This window comes from Triturus cristatus, chromosome 2_1 (genome assembly GCF_964204655.1).
Source record: "Triturus cristatus chromosome 2_1, aTriCri1.1, whole genome shotgun sequence".
In the NCBI taxonomy this organism is placed as follows: Eukaryota; Metazoa; Chordata; class Amphibia; order Caudata; family Salamandridae; genus Triturus; species Triturus cristatus.
Window position 1 is genome coordinate 1,181,626,229 of NC_140581.1, and position 18,310 is coordinate 1,181,644,538.

The following is an 18,310-nucleotide window of genomic DNA, read 5'->3' on the forward strand; positions in this document are numbered from 1 at the left end:
CGCTGCATTTTGTACTATCTGTAGTCTGTACAGATGATTTTTGTTCAGGTACAAACTATTACAATAATCAAGGCGTAACAAAATGAAGGCTGAGACTGCTGTCCTGAAACCATCTACTGGAAAGACATTTTTTCTTTTTCTCAGTATCCTAAGGAGATAGAAGAAGGTAGATACCACTCCGCTCACCTGGTCCCCAAAATCAAGTTTATGATCCATGATCACACCCAAGTTTTTGGCTTTGCCTGAGGGAGCTGGTAGATTTCCCATTACCTCAGGTCACATGTCAGGAGTCCAGATATTGAGATTGTTCCCAAATATAATGACCTCGGTCTTGCCTGCATTCAATTTCAGGCAATTAGAGGCCATCCAACCAGAGATATCTTTCAGACAATCATGACATCTTGAGGCCATAACATTTTTGGTCCCTCGTTGTATGGACAACACAATTTGAGTGTCGTCTGCATAGGATGTTAGTTGCAGCCCGAAAGATCTTATCAATGCCGCCAACGGGCTGACATAAACATTAAAAAGCGTGGGGCTCAGGGAGGACCCCTGCGGGACCACGCATGGGAGGGCAAAAGGTTTGGATTTGTCCCGCCCCAGCTCAACTGTTTGGATTCTGTCCGCCAGGAAAGAGTTCAAGAGGTGCCAGGCCCTGCCTTCCACCCCCACCTTCGACAAACGGTCCATCAGCACATGGTGATGGACCGTATCGAAGACCGCGGACAGATCCAGTAGGATCAGGACCGCCACTCCTCCCTGATCAACCGCCGCTCTGACCTCCTCCATGGCATTGATCAGGGCCAGCTCCGTGCTATGACCTGCACAAAACCCAAACTGCGTGGGGTCGAGTGCTTTGGTGCTTTGAAAGAAAGAGCTCAGCTGCCAATTGATGGCTTTCTCCAGCAACATGTCCGGCAGCGGGAGTCGAGATATGGGTCTGTTGTTGTTGGGATCGTTTTTATCCAAATTAGGTGTTTTTATTAGCGGGAGTATTGAGGCAGATTTCCACATCCTGGGGTATTCGCCTACGTCTATGATGGTATTAAACAAGGGCGTAAGGGTAGAAGCCACGACCTCTGGAATATTTTTAAGTACCGAAGCTGGACTGGGGTCCTTGGGAGATCCAGATCGCGATGCCCGCAGAAGGCTTGTGACCTCTGAGATCTGAAGCGGATTAAAACCCTCTAATCTATCAGACGCCGACATCACCCCTGAAACACGGCTAGCTGCCGCATCGCCCATCTCCCCTTGAACCTTAAAAAAGGAAGAGAAGATAGCTTCCACCTTGTTCTGGAAAAAAGAGGCAAGCGATTCACAATGTGCGGGGCTACTGTGTGAAATGGGTTTGGTAGGCTTCGTCAGATTAGAGATGGTCCTAAACAGTTCTTTGGAGGATGAGTTGGCCTCCTTTATCGGCTCCGCAAAATACGATTTCTTAGTCTCTAGGAGTAATTTCTTGTAGCTGCTGAGGCTTTCTTGATACTTTTCTCTGTTTTTGATGCTATACCCTTTCCTCCAAGCCCTCTCAAGCCTCTTGCACTCTGTTTTATGCTCTTGCAAGTTCGCTGAGAACCAAGTTGCTGAGGGCTGGGCTCTCCTAAGGGTGAGTAGCTTAATAGGTGCAAATTTGTCACAGGCGCTCTTGATCCACCTAGAGTACAGTTCCGCTGTTGTGTCTACATTCGCTGAAAGAATTGGCGTATTTAAGGACAGAAAATTCCCCATCTCAGTGCTGTCTATATTTTTCCAGGCCCGAATGGAGATACTCTCCCTGGGCTTGTGATTAAACTGGTTTAGATGGGTTTGACGGAGCGTAAAGATAATGGCCGCATGGTCTGACCATGGGAGTGGCAAAATGTCAGATATGGCCAGACAGTTATTATTAGAGAAAATGCCATCCAGGGTGTGCCCCGCAGCATGTGAAGGGCCAACTACACGTTTTTCTAAACCCCCTCCGCTCATAATTTCCATAAGTCTCCTATTGTCTAGGTTTAATGCATCCTCCAAATAGAAATTGAAGTCTCTCATGACAGTGAAGGATTTCGCACATAGCCCCTCCTCTAAAAGAGCGCCAACCGAGTCCAAAAATATGCTTCTGGACCCTGGAGGACGTTAAATTAGCATTGCTTTGAAGGTGTCTTGGGGGGAGAAACGTACATTAATAGACAGTGCTTCACAGGCTTGATTTGAGGCTATCGAGAAAGTGGGCTCAAGACTACTGTGATATATGACGGCCAACCCTCCACCTCTTCTTAAAGGTCTGTCCAGAGTGTGGCACAAAAAGTTTGTTGGCAGAGCCTTAACAATATCAGGACCTGAGGTGTTGTCCGTCCAGGCCTCCATTATAAAGGCCATCATAATCTGATGTTCTTCGATAAATAGGTTGCATTCCAGGCTATGTTTTACCAGCAACCTGGCATTTAACAGTAGGCACTAAAGGTGTGCAGCTGCGCATAGCTTCAGTGGGCTCTCCACCTTTTTAAAAGGAAAATTGCTGGGAAGAGCCAAAATGTGGGGGGAGGAGACGGTGGCACTGAGAGCAAGCCGCTGCTAACTCTCCTGGGCTTACACTGGGCATAAACCTAGGGCAGTAGGCATTCCCACCTTCTGGATCCAGACTTCTGAGCAAGTTGGACGAATAAGTTAGAACGTCTGGCATGGAAGAACCAGGGGGACTGGCCCTGAGCCCGGTCCGAGCACGGACGAGCGCAGACGGGCTTGCCTTAGGTGCGCCAGCTGCGCTCCAGCGGTGCGCCTGCTGCGCGCGTCCGCTGCGCAGTCGCGCCAGCGTGTGCTTAAATCAGCTGACAAGCCCGCCCACCCGCCCAATCACCAGTGAGTTCCCCGCCCCCCTGTCCCTACAATCAGCTGATCCGCAGAGCGCCGTTAGCGAGGGATTCTGGAGGGTTGGGCTCCGCTGTGAAACAAAGGCAGAGTTCCGGTAAGAATGTTAAAAGTTAAAACATAATGCGGCTTTTTAAAATAACAGGCAACACAATGGCAGATTAAAACAACAATGATTTGTAGCACGGGAAACCTGGCAGGTATTGAACGCAACCCAAATCCAGGAGTCAGCTCTGCGCGGTCGCGCCAGCGTGTGCTTAAATCAGCTGACAAGCCCGCCTGCCCAATCACCAGAGTTCCCCGCCCCCCTGTCCCTCTAATCAGCTGATCCGCAGAGCGGCATCAGCGAGTGATTCTAGAGGGTTGGGCTCCGCTGTGAACCACCGGCAGAGTTCCGGTAAGAATGTTAAAAGTTAAAACATAAAATTCGGCTTTTTAAAAATAACAGGCAACACAATGGCAGATTAAAACAACAATGATTTGTAGCACGGGAAACCTGGCGGGTATTAAACGCAACCCAGATCCAGGAGTCAGCGCTGCGCAGTCCCGCCAGGGTGTGCTTAAATCAGCTGACCAGCCAGCCCGCCCGCCCAATCACCAGGGAGTTCCCCTCACCCCTGTTCCTCCAATCAGCTGATCCGCAGAGCGGCGTCAGCGAGGGATTCTGGAGGGTTGGGCTCCGATTTGAACCACCGGCAGAGTTCCGGTAAGAATGTTAAAAGTTAAAACATAAAATGCGGCTTTTTAAAATAACAGGCAACACAATGGCAGATTAAAACAACAATGATTTGTAGCACGGGAAACCTGGCGGGTATTGAATGCAACCCAGATCCAGGAGGTGACATGGAGTGCAAAATAACAATGGATTGTGATGCGCCCAAGTTACTATCAGTTGTCAACATCAATTTTAACATTCCATCCATCACTGTTTTGTATATTTTAGTGTATCACCCTAAGTGGGGCATGTTTGCCCAGACACCACACTTAGTCACTGGAACCAAGCTGTTACCAGCTGATGAGACCATAGCATGAGCGAAACCGGTGCTGCTTTGCTTGTGTTCTGTTTTGGGGAGGACCTGGCTAGGCAGTTCAGGCTGGACTGTTCCGTTTGGAGCAGGGTCAAAACTGATTTCCATATAGCTGGGTCCAAACTGAGGTGACATGCTGTGCAAAATAACAATGGATTGGGATGCAGCCTAAGTAGTTACCAGTGGCTGAGATTAAACCAAACATTCCACCCATCACTTTTTTGTATATTTTAGTGTGTTGCCCTAATAGGTATGGGTATGCCCAGATACTGTGCCTCTGGAACCAAGCTGTACCTGGATGATTAGCCCATAGCAATGGCGAAACCAGTCCTGAATTGCTTGTGTTCCGGTTCAGGGAGGACCTAGCTTGGCAGTTCAACCTGGGCTGTTCCAATTGGAGCAGGGTCAAAACTGATTTGCATACAGCTGGATCCAAACTGAGGTGACTTTGTGTGCAAAATAACGATGGATTGGGATGCGGCCCGAGTAATTACAAATGGCTCTGATTAATTCAAGCATTCCATCCATCACTTATTTGTATATTTTATTGGGTTGCCCTAAGTGGGACGGGTATGCCCAGATGTGCACTCCGTGCACAGTAAGTCACTGAAACAAGCAGTACCCAGCTGATGAGCCCAGAACAAGGTCAAAACCAGTTCTAAGTTGCTTGTGTTCCGGTTCAGGGAGGACCTGGCTCGGCAGTTCAGGCTTGACTGTTCAGATTAGAGTAGGGTCAAGAATGATTTGTTTATAGCTGGGTCCAAACTGAGATGACATGTTGTGCAAAATAACAATGGATAGGGGTGCAGCCGAGTAATTACCAGTGGGTGAGATTAATTCAAGGATTCCACCCTTCACTTTTTTGTTTATTTAAGTGTAGTCCAATCAATGGCAAATACCAAAGAAAATATAGAATAAATGTTTTTGGGTGGCAAGGGGCATCTGTTATCAAGAATCTAAGTATAATTAGACAGTGAATCTTCTGATATTGTGAATAGTCTATTTTAAATTTGCCCACTTTGTGTTTTATTCCTAAAGAACCATACCATGCTGAGTTTTACCATTTAGATATCAAAATGATTCAGTTATGTACCTTAATCAGGGCTACAAATGTATATTTGGAAAATGAATATGAATGAGATAATGAGCATGTATATGAATAAGCTCTAAAATTAAAAAATCAATACAAATATTACCTTTGCATATTAGTAAAATTAATTACATGGTAGCATGTATTCTTTTCCCAAAACAATTGTTAAACCGACGAAATAAATCTAAACTGTTTCTAAGGCTAATATTTCTGTGGTTGAAGCTATCTACAATTTTTAATATGTATATTGTTTAGGACGATAAAAACCCATTGAGCTGAATCCACTTTCGCATAGTAAATATATCAATGTCATACCAAATAATCGTCACATAAGAAGCAGGCTAAGCATGGCAAGGCCGAAGCGCCAATCTGGGTACTCAAAAATGACTGTTTTGTATGGCACTTGGTCCAGTGACTCGACTAACGGAGGCAGGCCATGCAGTGCCATTCTAGCTGAAATTTAGCTTTGGTTGATGCCTCTGTATTGAATCACATTTTATCTTATTTTACCCTCATGTAACTTTGAGTTTGTTGAGGGCAGAATACATGTTGTTGCTTCAGTAGCATGCTAAGGGCCTGTTGCAAGCCCAGGCAAGGAAAGATACAGCACGACAGCTGTGATGAATGAAGAGTATGAGACTTTATTGATGTCTCATAAACCGAGAGCCCACAACCGACCTCCTGGTCTGCTTAGTTCACCCGAAGAACGAGATATCATTCTATCCATGAACCAAATGGGCAGGAATCCAGATCGCAGAACAAACTAAATATAAACACATTCTATAAATAACACAGTCGCCTGCGCGTCTTCTGACACAGCACGAGACACCATAGCAAAGCATGTTAATGCCAACAATATAGTATATGTGTACACTACACCACCCTTCACCTTGTAATATGACATACTCAAAAACAAAATAAAGAACACAGAAGAGTTAAGAGGACATGGAATAGAAGACTATAACATGCAGAAGAATAGCACTTATTGTAAGTAAAAAAAATTGACACGTGTGGGAGTAGAAACATTGCGAGGAACTCTACTTCTAACAGCTAGCGAAGGAGAAGTACCAGTGGTGAAATCCACATTCACACTTGACGAATCAGAAACAGAAGTGGACTCAATCCTTGAATTAGAATCAACAGAAATATAAAATCTGCTGGAAGAAAACAAAGACTGACTCCTAGAACAACTGGCAAGATCGCCCCCACATCAGTGCGAGATCCTCCAATATCAGAACGAGATACTTTAGTGTCCCCAGAAAACCAACACGCATCGGCAGAATCATTGTAGTTGCTATTGCCTTTCACCTTTTAAGTCTGGCTGGCTTGTTCAGGTGAAGTTTATATCAAACTCCTTCTACTCCACCAACCTTTACCCTCAACCAAAATGGCCCCCTTAGAAACCCTGAAAGGGAGAGAATTGTTTTTCAATAATAACCCAATCCCCTCACATGTAAGTCAACAACCTTAGTGTTATGTTTGTTATTAAAGTATTTTATCCACCGCAAGGTGTTTATTGTTACCCTTTCTTTAATGTCAAAATAAACATCAGAACCCTTAACCCCTTCGGTGCTCATGACGGAACGGTTCCGTCATGAGCCACGGTTGAGCTGTGCTCATGACGGAACCGTTCCGTCATGACCACGCCCGCGCAAGATTCCGTCAGCACAGCGGCGGAATTTGCGCAGCATGGAAGGGGTTAAAATCCTGAACCCAATCATGACCCCAGGTTCATCTTGGTGACCTATTGCGGAGCAACGTAAATGGAGAAACACCTTTGACACTGTGGGGAGTCACCAAATAGTTCCATCTTTTCTTCCTTTGAAAACTCTCAACCTGCATCCCAGACGACAATGCTGTTTGCACCACAAAAATCTATTATCCCGATCCACAGGGCCTTCAAATGTAGGTGGGTACAAAGCAACCTGCATGTGTTTGATGTTTTGGTTGTCCACAAATTGTCTCATCTGATGAGACTTAAAGGGGCACATTAGGATGTCGGGCAGGCTTGTGGCCGCCCAACACCGTCTCGGAAACGGGACCGACCGACCTCTGGTCCGCGGTCCTGACTGGCACATTATGATACGACTGCACATGTGCGGTCGCATTCCAACAATTCCCTATGGGAGAATGTGTTACCGCTGTAAACCGGCCGTAGTACATGCTTCCATAGGGAAATGTGAGGTGTTGTTAATCCCTGCACCCCATGGCAGGCACCTCAAGGAGCCTGTCACAAGGTGCAGGGATTAAGCCCCCTCGGCCACCAACTGGAGGGCGCAAAGCAAAGGGGGCCCTGCTAGGGGCCCCCAAACTCGCTTTCTGATAGAGTTTCCATGTCGGAAAGGCCAGCATGGAAACCCTGCCAGAAACCGCGCATCGTAATCCGGATGGCGTAAACCACCATCCATTTGGATTACGGACCGGTTCCGACTGGCCTGGGCTCCTTGAGCCCATCGGAAGCCAGCCGGAATGACTGGTCAGTTTAAATTCTGACCGGTGGAATCAAAATCAGCCGGTCGGAATTGAAACAGACGATGTTGGTCGTAAGGCCTCCAACCTGAGGTTGGAGGCCTTATGACTGACATCGTAATAGATCTCAGAATGTGTACAATTATCAGTGATCAATTCCCTGGGCGGGCCTTCATTCATAAAAATCTTCTCAAAGAAAGAAATAACTCACACCTTGTCAGGTGAGGAAGTTAAATCAAAGTAGAACTACTTTGAAAAGTAGTCAACAAGAACAATCATGCACCTTTTTAGAGCTCAGCAAAAGATCGAATCAGCCTGGAAATATCTAGGGAGACCTTTACCCACGGACCATCAGGCAAGGAAACAGTATGTAACTTGGTTTCTTATGTCTTCCAGTGCTTATCAGTCACCAAACACATTTCACAATCAGACACCCTACTATTAACTTGGACATCCATACCTGGTAACCAATAATATTGTTTAATGTTACGTACGGTGGCTGTTACCTCTTGATGACTTTCATGCGAAATGTTAAACAGTGACCTCCTCAAAATTGCAGGTGGAACAAGAAGATGATGTCTCATCATAAAACCCTCCCCAATAGAGGCGTGGCTTAGAGCATCAAGAGGGCGGTTGCATTCTAAGAGTGCACAGGACCCCTCCGTCATCCGCTCTGAATCCACAGGCCCATCGGCGCATAATCCTGCAATCTGCACCGTTGATGCCAGTCCACCAGCACTGGCAGCGAATAGGTTCGCCATCCAGGCCCTGCGAAACGGCATCTCCGGGCAGACCAGCTCTGCCGCAGAGGTTGCGGGCGAGAACAAAATGGCGGACCCGAGCACCTGGCCTGCCTAGTGGCGAGCTGAAATAAACCAGAGCCCCAAACGACCCTGCGTGGCAGCAGCAAGGGGCTGATGCCCTACTCGGGGAGTACAGTAAAGGCGGAGGCAGCAAGACTGCAGTGGAGCCCCAGGAGCCCATCCTGCACTAGCAAACTCTAATGGTCAGTGTGCGCCGCGGAGCCGATGGAGGGAGGTGGGAGCAGTGAGGTGCGGGCCCGCGTGAGGATCACTGAATGCTCCCTCCCTGTGGAGAAGACACCCACCTTTGAGAGAGGCCCTGCGCACTGGGCGCCTCTGCGATCGTCTACGGAGCTGGGTCGAGAGGCCTGTAGCAGATCTCTCCCCCACACCCGACACTGTGGACACCTCAAGAGGGTGGCAGATGGGGTGCACGAGGGCGCAGGCCAGTGAGGTGACAGAACTGGCCTCTCGACTCTGGGTCATAGCGGCAGGGAACAGAGGGGCCCCCGGGAAGACTACTGCAGGCAGAGACAGTGAGATGGCGAGGGGAGCCCTGGTGGGCTGCTCTTGCACTGGCGACTTCCGACGGTAGGGATGCGTCCCAGGACCGCCTGAGGAAAGCAGGAGCAGAGAGGTACAGGACCTGTGTGAAGGCGGCCAAACGCCCCCTCCCTCAAGCATAGGTGGTGGACCTTCAGGCGAACCCAGCGCATCAGTCACCTTGGGACAACCTCAGGCCTCGACCGAGAGACTCGCGACCTACCTCTTCCCCTGCCCGACACTGAGGGTGTCTCGAGGGGGTGGAGAGTAAGGGGTATGAGGGGGCAGGCCAGCAAGGTGGCAGAACCTGCCCCTTGACTCCGAGTGACAGCGGCGGGACACAGGGGAGCCACCCAAAGGGATCTTGGACCAGCTCAGAGGGCAGCAGAGTCAGGGAGGCCTCCCGATCTGCCATCAGCCACCGACGAGTGCCCTGCCTGAATGTAATCGACTATCATGGGCCCACGCCCGCACCCACTGCAGCACAGGTGAACTGGTGCACAAGACACTTCCTGCGGACCACCCTGGGGATAGTTTGGGAGTCACGAAGTAGGCCCCTGCCATGGGCGCTGGTACAAGCCTGAGAGGAGACCTTGAGGCCCTCAATACACTACTCTGAAGTCCAACACGCCTCAAGGAAACTGATGCGTTTGCGCTCTCCGAAGAGATCCAGATACACTCACCCACCACTAACAAGGGATATCCGCCCATGATCAGCTCTATATCTCCAAACGGCAGCGGGCCAGGTGGCCCCAGAACGGCCCTGAAGAGTTATCACTCCTAACCTCCGCTCACCATGAGGAAAGACAGAGGAAAAAACCCACCCGCAACACAAACCAGAATAGACCAATACACTACAAATGGCCCCGGATCTGCCGAAGCCATCAGCGAGAATAATCCCCTCCCAGGAGACCTCAACGTGATTCTCCAGGCCATGCACTCTTTGCAAGCTTCTGTTGAAAAACAAAATAGGTGATGTGTGAGTTGACATGGCCCTCATACGGCAAGACCTCCGCAATGCCACGGCCCACATATCAGAGTCCGAATCCCGTCTCTCCACAGTTGAGGACGTTGAACACTAGTTGAAAGAACAAGTCACGCAACTTTGATCCCTCATGAAGGAACTGCACAAGAGGGCTGACGATGCAGAAAACCGATCGAGGAGCAACAACCTCCAATTCTTGGGCTTTCCTGAAGGGGCAGAACAGGGTCAAACGAGGACCCTTATCGAGAGTTGGTTCGAGTCTTGGATACCAGAGGGTGCACTGTTGGCATGGTTCGCAGTGGAACGAGCCCATCGATCTCTGGCACACAAGCCACCGCCGGGTGCCCCCCACCAGTCAATCATTGCGAGGACTCTCAATTTCAAGGATAGGGACACAATCCTATGAGCGGTCCGGTCTCAAGCAACCCTGACCTATCAAGGACACAATATAATGATTTTCCCGGACTACACCAGGGAAGTACAGGCCCAGCGGCGATCCTACACAGAGGTCAAACAGAAGCTTTGCGCGCTCAACCTCCAATAGAGACAGCTTTTCCCTGCCTGCCTCTGGGTCATTTTCTAAGACAAAACCCACTTCTTTGATTCACTGGAGGCGGCCTGGGCCTCGCTGACTGAGGAGCGCACTCTTGGGTCCCGAGTGGCAGCTGCTCCTCCTGTGCCCTGATCCAGCGTTGCGCCACCTGTGGGCCCCGGGTCCCAAAGGTGGCACAGCCACTCCTGCAGGGGTCGAGCCACTCAAAGAGGTCCATCTGCCTCGCCCACCTCTATCAGTCATGACCCGGAAAATCTGCATGGTCCGACAGCCACTAAGTTCCCACAACGAGGCCGGTCCACCGAGAGGCTGTCTACCGAGGGAAATCCCACCACGCCTCCAGGCACTGAGTTCAAAGACACCGATCTCTCTCGAAGCCCGACAATCTAAAGACATGCAGACTAGAATCCAAGTGGATCCACGCAGAGACGAACCTGCATTGGAAACCAGACTGAACTGTCCAGTAGTGCCGATATTTCCAACTGGATTCAATTGTTGAGTTGAATGTATCCTGATATTTGGAGGGGTCCACCACACAGCTTCCATACTAAGCTCTACAGTTTAGTTCTCTTAAAACCACTGTTATCAGGGTGACAGATACTTCCTTTCCAGTAGTATAGGGTGGGGGGAGGTTGTGGGGAGGGTCCTGGACTGTTATCCCAAGTTCTGTTTTACTTTCGACACCGACCATGATGCTTACACCATATAAGGGGTAACCCTCCAAATCCCATCATTGAATGTCATTGGCATTCTAGACAAGATTAAGCGCACCCCAGTCCTGAGATACGTCCACAGACATGCTCCTGATGCCCTCCTGCTCCAAGAGAAACACCTAATGGGTAACCACTAAGCATGGGTTCGACAGAGTCTGGCACTCAGGTTTTGAACGTGACTCGGCTGGGGTAGAAATCCTTCTCAGGTGCTCCCTCCTCTTCGTACCCACTAGTGTGACCAGAGACCCGCATTGCCGCTTTGTGGCCCTGACCGGGACATTGGGAGGAGCGGTCTTTAACCTAGTGTCATTTTACGTGCCACCAGCTACCCTGACAACCACCCTGAAGGCCGCTAGTGACTTTATATCTTCCCTACCCCTGGGCTTGACGGTGATAGGGGACGTCTTTAATGTGGTTATGCAGCCAAGACCTAGACACTACAGGCACACCCTCTCCAAACAGGACCCTATGTGAAAAGAGACTGTCAGAATGGGCGGCAAACCTGGGCCTATGCGATGTCTGGAGGACATGGAAGCCCAGAATCTCCCAATATAAATCACACCTCCATGGCGCACCTCACACATGCACATATCGTCTTGGTCTTCATGCCCGCCCCTGAGTGCTGAAGTGTCTCAGACATTAGCATCCTCCCCTGGGGCATCTTGGCCTACTCGCTGCTTCGCCTCCGACTAGGGGACCCCACGGGCACACTGTGCCCCATCTGAAGGCTGAACCCCTGGTTTCTCCAAGATCGCAAATTCAGGAAGGAGGTCAGAGAGGAACTCCAACAATACTTCCTCGCTAACTAAAACACAGTCCCGACGTGGCTTGGCGAGCCATCATGGTGGACGCAGCCTGAGTAGGCTCCGTACGCCCACGCCGTGATCCAGCCACAATCCTGCACAGATCCTGCCCAGAGGAGTAAATAATTGTAGCGGCAGATGCCCACGAGTGCCAGGAGCGCAGAGGTCCTCTAATACCTGGGGTGGCCTAGTTGTAGCGACAGTTTTCCCAGCGCCGTCACTCCGGTGCGGCGCGACGCGGGCTGGATCCTTCCCCGGCGCCCCGGCTGTGGCCTGAGGGGATTCTGCGGTGCTCGAGGTCGAGTCCCGATCGGGGACGGGAGAGACAACGGTGAGGCGTGGTGCCGGACGCCTTGAGCCCTCGACGAAGAGCGCCAAAGAGAACTCAGACCTGGTGTCGAGGTACTGCCGCCCCTCCCCTCACCTCTCCTCCACCTCACCTCCCCCTCATTTCTTTGTTCGTCTGGCCAGGGATGCGGCTGCGCCTCCCATAGACTGATGACTACTCTTCCTGCTGTGGGACCGCTGGGGCCGGTGCGGTCCTGTCTGCGCCCGCTCCGTGCCGGTGGGGCCAGCCGGGCTCGGATGTAAGAACGTGGCTAGACCCTGGAGTGACGTGCTACCGCTGGGGCCGGACTGGGAGGCGGCAGCCCCAGGAGGTAAGCGCCGGGCCCGTTTTGATGCCCATGCTGCTTCGTTACCGCTGGCGCCCTCTTCCCTCCGCCCCCCCCCCCCCTGTATTTGGGGCGACACTGCGCTGCCCTGTCGGCTGAGTTGGGCCTCTGTTGTTCCAGGGAGACTGGTTACACTCACTAGACAATCTTGCCTACGTGACTCCTGGAGATGGGGCCCAGATTGCTCTGATAGGGGCCCGGAGTGTGCCGTTGCTGCGTGGAGACGACGACCTGCCTGGGGCCCCACTGGATACCTCACTCGGCTGGTGGTGGCTGGAAGGGACCTCCCAATTGGGATCCTATCCCTGATATTACCTCTGACCGCCCTCACGCAATACACTCCGGCTACCCCTGTTGTGATCCCCGTGGGAGAGGTGGTGGGGCTCTCCAGAGATGGGCCATCATAACCAGTGCTAACAAAGCCGATGATGTCACGGGAAGCCGAATGGCGCCACCTGACGGCAAGCAGGGGTACTGCTAACTCAAAGGTTTCCGGCTCTAGCCTGACGCCTGGGGAAATTCACAGGTAAGGAATTTGCAGCTAGATATTGTCTCTATAGATATTGCGTTACCGAAGTTAAATAACTTGTTCTACAATATATTCCTACATAGCGTATCCTTACCTATCATGTCTAGGGTGAGTGAATCTGCCAGGTCTCTATAGAGTGGTCCAACTCCCCATTACCTGAGAGGAAGTGTCAGCAAGCTGCCCGTCTTGGTGTAGAGTTGAATAGCATCCCTCACATGAGGTCAAAGGAATCGGCTCGGCTGGAATTCCAACATGGACTGACCTCTTTGTGCTAGCGAAATGGTCCTCTGTCCAACCAAAGGCTTGATGTCATATATATAATAGCATCCTTCATGCCGAAGCCCCAGTTAGGTTGCTATTTATTCTTTTGTGATAGCTCTGTCGCCGAGCCGCCAAAAACAAATAACATCATGAATGCTGAAATTACCCTTTTACAGAATGTTCAAGATGTTCTGATAGAGTGCCTATGAATTAGTATTGTAAGCAAAGCTGAGTTCAAAGAATGTTCTCCTGTGTGTGTGCACGCAAATGAATGTGTGTCAACTGTTTTACGGAGAGAAGGCAATTTAAGAACGTGAGCATGTAAAATGGTGTTTCTTAACTGGGCCTAATACCTTCATGTGACAAATGTACAGTTGGAAGAAACTCCAGGAAACTCATATCTAAAGCCTTTCTATGGGTCAGGAACAATCACTGTTTGAATGTCTCCATAACATCATCATAATGTGGTGAAATTCATACCCCACACCATAGTGAATTTTGTAGCATTTGCCAATATATTGCCAATGAAGTTTTGTTTCTAAATGAAAATACGGAAAGGAAATATATACCAGTACACCTCCTACTGGGGAGAATGGGTTACTTTCCATAACCATCAGAATGAAAGGATCTGTGTGTAACTGTCAAAACCTGTTATTGCCAAGAATATAAATTGTTTTGTGTGGAGAGCAAAGGCATACCTTGTGGCAGTTAGAATAGCTCACTTAACGGTGACGTTTTGGGAGCATCGTTGGAACATTGCCAAGGTCCATCCATCTCTGGAATCTTTGGGTGACAGACAATTGGCTCTGGTTCATGAAATGCTTGGACCCCCTCATGAAACTGGTTACACTTCTAAACAGAGCCAAACGACCTTTAATTATGAACATGCAAAATCACTCTATCTTGGACAAAGTCCTGATGGGGTAATTAATTTTCCTGCGGGTAACTATGACTTACTCCTGGTTTATTCCTGAATTCCCAGTACCATGTGACATTACCTCATTAAAAGGAAACTTTATGAATTTGTACCAACAATGAAGGAAATATATACCAGTACACCTCCTACTGGGGAGAATGTGTTACTTTCCATAACCATCAGAATGAAAGGATCTGTGTGTAACTGTCAAAACCTGTTATTGCCAAGAATATAAATTGTTTTGTGTGGAGAGCAAAGGCATACCTTGTGGCAGTTAGAATAGCTCACTTAACGGTGACGTTTTGGGAGCGTCGTTGGAACATTGCCAAGGTCCATCCATCTCTGGAATCTTTGGGTGACAGACAATTGGCTCTGGTTCATGAAATGCTTGGACCCCCTCATGAAACTGGTTACACTTCTAAACAGAGCCAAACGACCTTTAATTATGAACATGCAAAATCACTCTATCTTGGACAAAGTCCTGATGGGGTAATTAATTTTCCTGCGGGTAACTATGACTTACTCCTGGTTTATTCCTGAATTCCCAGTACCATGTGACATTACCTCATTAAAAGGAAACTTTATGAATTTGTACCAACAATAATATTAAGGAAATAATTGTCCTGTCTTGCCTATTTCACCTGATATGGAACTGGTAAGATCTGTCATACACTGTATTGCCATGTACATGTTATGTGTCATACACCAGAAAGAAACCAGAAGAGGGCCTGGCAAAATCTTTCAACCAGCCCCATGCTGTAAGAAGCCGAAACTACACTGTCACTTAAAGAGAATGGTGAATCATGGCAGCCCATCCTACTCTGAAGGCAGCCCCTTGCCTGCAGTCCACAAGTAGAATGCCAAGGTGGCAATATGGCCAATCTGGCAGCGCTTCTGTGTGGGAGACACTTTATGAACTATTATAAACAGAAAAAAAAAAATGAAGAAAGGAAATGAAGGTGTATGATTCTGTAATCGGATCAGCTTACAATAGCTTCAATTCTCTTTACAAATCTAGGTCAGTGTGAAGTAATGCCAGCGGGAACTAAAAAGTATACACATTTAGGCTACTCTATTCAGCTAATATGCAGTTTTTAAATGTTTACAATTTTTATGGCTATAATCTGTTTCTCTTCCTTTACAGGTGTCCCAATTTACAAATGGTCCATTCAGTGGTGAGCAGCTGGTGCTCCCTGACGCAGAGAAACTACGAGACAGACTGATATCACTGGCTCCACAACAGATAGTGTCAAATCGTCAAGCTCTGACATTTACACATGACACTAATGCAAGAACAAACACAAGAAAACGCCAGCAGCCCATCAAGCTGGAACCTTTGGTAAGCACTAGAGTCAAACACACTTTAAGCCTTTAGAAAACGGATATTCTCTGTGCTTATTTAGAGTATCTTGTTTCTGCGTATGATGAAATAATTATGAGCTTTGCTTCATGTTCAGAGAGCCTCCCTTTGTTGGCAACATGGTATAATGTTTCTATGGTCATTTGTAAACCCAACAGAGCCTTTTAACAGTTTTCTTAAAAAATGATATCTTTAAGTTTTCATTGTTTAACTCTTAATTGATAGCATGTGATACAAATACCATCGTTGGCGAGTAACTTCAGTTTTGACAGCTCGCATTTCACCTAAGTAGCCAAAAACCACAACCTCCTAAGATGTCAGTATAGGCAAATTTGTTATCCTCTTAGCATGCTACACTCAATTGTTGACGTGTCCAGTGGGGCTGATTTAGGGATCGGGTTAGTTTTAGGTTTATGATTTGGCTTACGCTACTATTTTGCTTGGGGTTAGAGCTAAGCAAACGGGTGGGTTTAGGCAGGGGACCAACCAGACCCAAAGGGGGGGGGGGGGGGAGGGAGGTTTCAGCTAGTAAACAATAGTGGTATAGTGGTGGTGGGGCTACCATTTTGCACTCTGGGGCAGGGACAGTATTAGAATACACATCTCGAAGGCCAATAGGTCTGGTTTAATGTGCTAATGCATGGAAAAAGGCATATGTGCCTGCCAGTTCTTTCCTGCTTTAGGACATTAAAGCCACAGCTTTTGTCTTCTCCATGCATTCCACCGAAACACCTAGCACTGCTGGAGCACAGAGAATGTTCACCAGACCTGCAAGCTTTGGGTGTCTGCACGATGGTTGGAACCAACCAAGTCCTATGCAAGTTTGATGCACAGAAAAAAACACTGAATGCTCTCTGGAAAACTGTATTTTCCGATTAAAAGTAGCATGAACTGCAGAATGATAAAATAATGATAAAAATGCTTCAAGGGAGCAAAAAGCTGTGTGCGGGGCAAATCTCCCAATGTGCCCAAGAAGATGCGCCAACAGACATTGAGAAGTAGACTTGAGTTGTGGAGAATAAACCAGGATAAAAAAATCTTGTGGAGGGCTTCGATCTGACTGAAAAATTAGGGAGATCGCCTACAGCTCAAAAGGAAGGTGTGTCCTCAGAGAATAAGCTGGGTACCTGTTCACAATGTACAAGCATGCACATGTTGGTATTTCTAAAGCATGTAATTAGCCCAAAAGGAACAGAGCATTGCACATTATAGGAGGAGATGGAAAATGATGCAAGATTGTATTCATCAAGTGGTGGCTTAAATCTTTTTGTTACACAGTCACTGGTATCTCACACTTTATATTTAAGGCACAATGGGCCAGATGTACAACCATACTAAATTGCGACTCCCAATTTGCACTCGTTTGCGAGTCGCAAATTGTAAGTCACAATTTAGTATGTACGGCAGTGTCGGAGTGACTGATTGCGATTCCATCTGGGGTCGCACAATGCAGGCTCATGAATATTAATGAGCCACTCGCATTTTGAGACCCCATTTGGAATGGCTGGCCCTCCCAGGGATGGTGGCCTGCTTGGCTCAGCAGACCACCATATCTGAGACTGCTTTTAAATAAAGCAGCTTTTTTTTATTTTAAATGCAGCCTGTTTTCCTTAAAGGAAAATGGGATGCATTTAAAACAATAAAAGTGAAACTTTTTTGTTTCATTTTTTAAGGGTAGGCGGTGGTCCCTGGGACCACCGCCTGCCCTTAAAAAATAATTTTGGATGCATTTGCAAAGGGGAAGGGGTCCCCTGGAGACCCCTTCTCCTTTGCAAATGCATTACCACCTACTTGAAGTAGGCGGTAATTGCGAGTGTTTTGCGACCGCAATTGCGGTCGCAAAACATTAGTACATGGGTTAGAGAGTCGCTATTTGGAAGGGAACACCCTTTCCAAATAGCGAGTCTCCAAACACTTCGCAATATTGTGTTAGTACATGGTCACACCAATTTTAGCATTCGCAAACTGGTCGCTTACCTGTTTATGCATGCTAAAATTGGTCATACATCTGGCCCAATGTGTTTAAGTGATTTCCCAAACTGGACAAATTTCATTCAATGACAAGCTGGATTTCAAACCCAGGTCCTTAGATTGACAGCTTAGCCATTAGACCATATCTCCTTCCTTAGATGATGTAATAGAACTTTCAAAAAAAGCTTCAAACATTCGATTTCACCACTCTTTATGAACACTGATGTTCTGTTGATGTTTTAACATAGCCATTAGGCCCCATTCCTTGTGCTGTCTAGTGAGTAGGCCAAATGCAAAGTATTTTTGGTATTTATGTGCTATACATGGGTAACACTTAATTGAGTTGCCTCTTGTTTAAGGTTGAAGTTTATCTATTTTCACAAACAGAATGGTTTAAAGTTAAGTACATACAGAGCATGCATAAAACCTTAACTGTGTAATCTGTTCCAACATTATAATCCAGGGGTTCTTGTGATATCTTTGGCCCTGGAGTTTGTAAAATCCACTAGAAGCCCAAGATGGCAGTGACAAGGTACCCACTATGGTTTTTTTTTTATATTACAAGCTGTTTTATTCAAAGTGCATCTAACAATAGGTATTGACTGGAATTAAAATGTTGAGGTTTTTTGGACCTGTCACAAATAAATTCTTGAAAAAACAATAGGAAATGGTGAAATCGGTGGATTTATGTGAATTTGTGGCTCCAGAATTTACAGCATAATTATGGATTTACTCATTATGCTACATAATTTCCAAAATATGCAG

General features: G+C 47.8%; 1 protein-coding gene across 2 annotated transcripts in view; it reads left to right on the forward strand.

The window, feature by feature from the left end:
• The window catches only part of DNAH6 (dynein axonemal heavy chain 6), a 2,458,578-nt gene that overhangs the window by 81,133 nt on the left and 2,359,135 nt on the right, over nucleotides 1-18,310 (forward strand). For both annotated transcript variants that reach the window (XM_085636629.1, XM_085636630.1), the window contains exon 2: nucleotides 15,359-15,553. In XM_085636629.1, coding sequence (XP_085492755.1) covers nucleotides 15,359-15,553 — 195 coding nt within the window. The remainder of the gene's footprint in view (nucleotides 1-15,358; nucleotides 15,554-18,310) is intronic.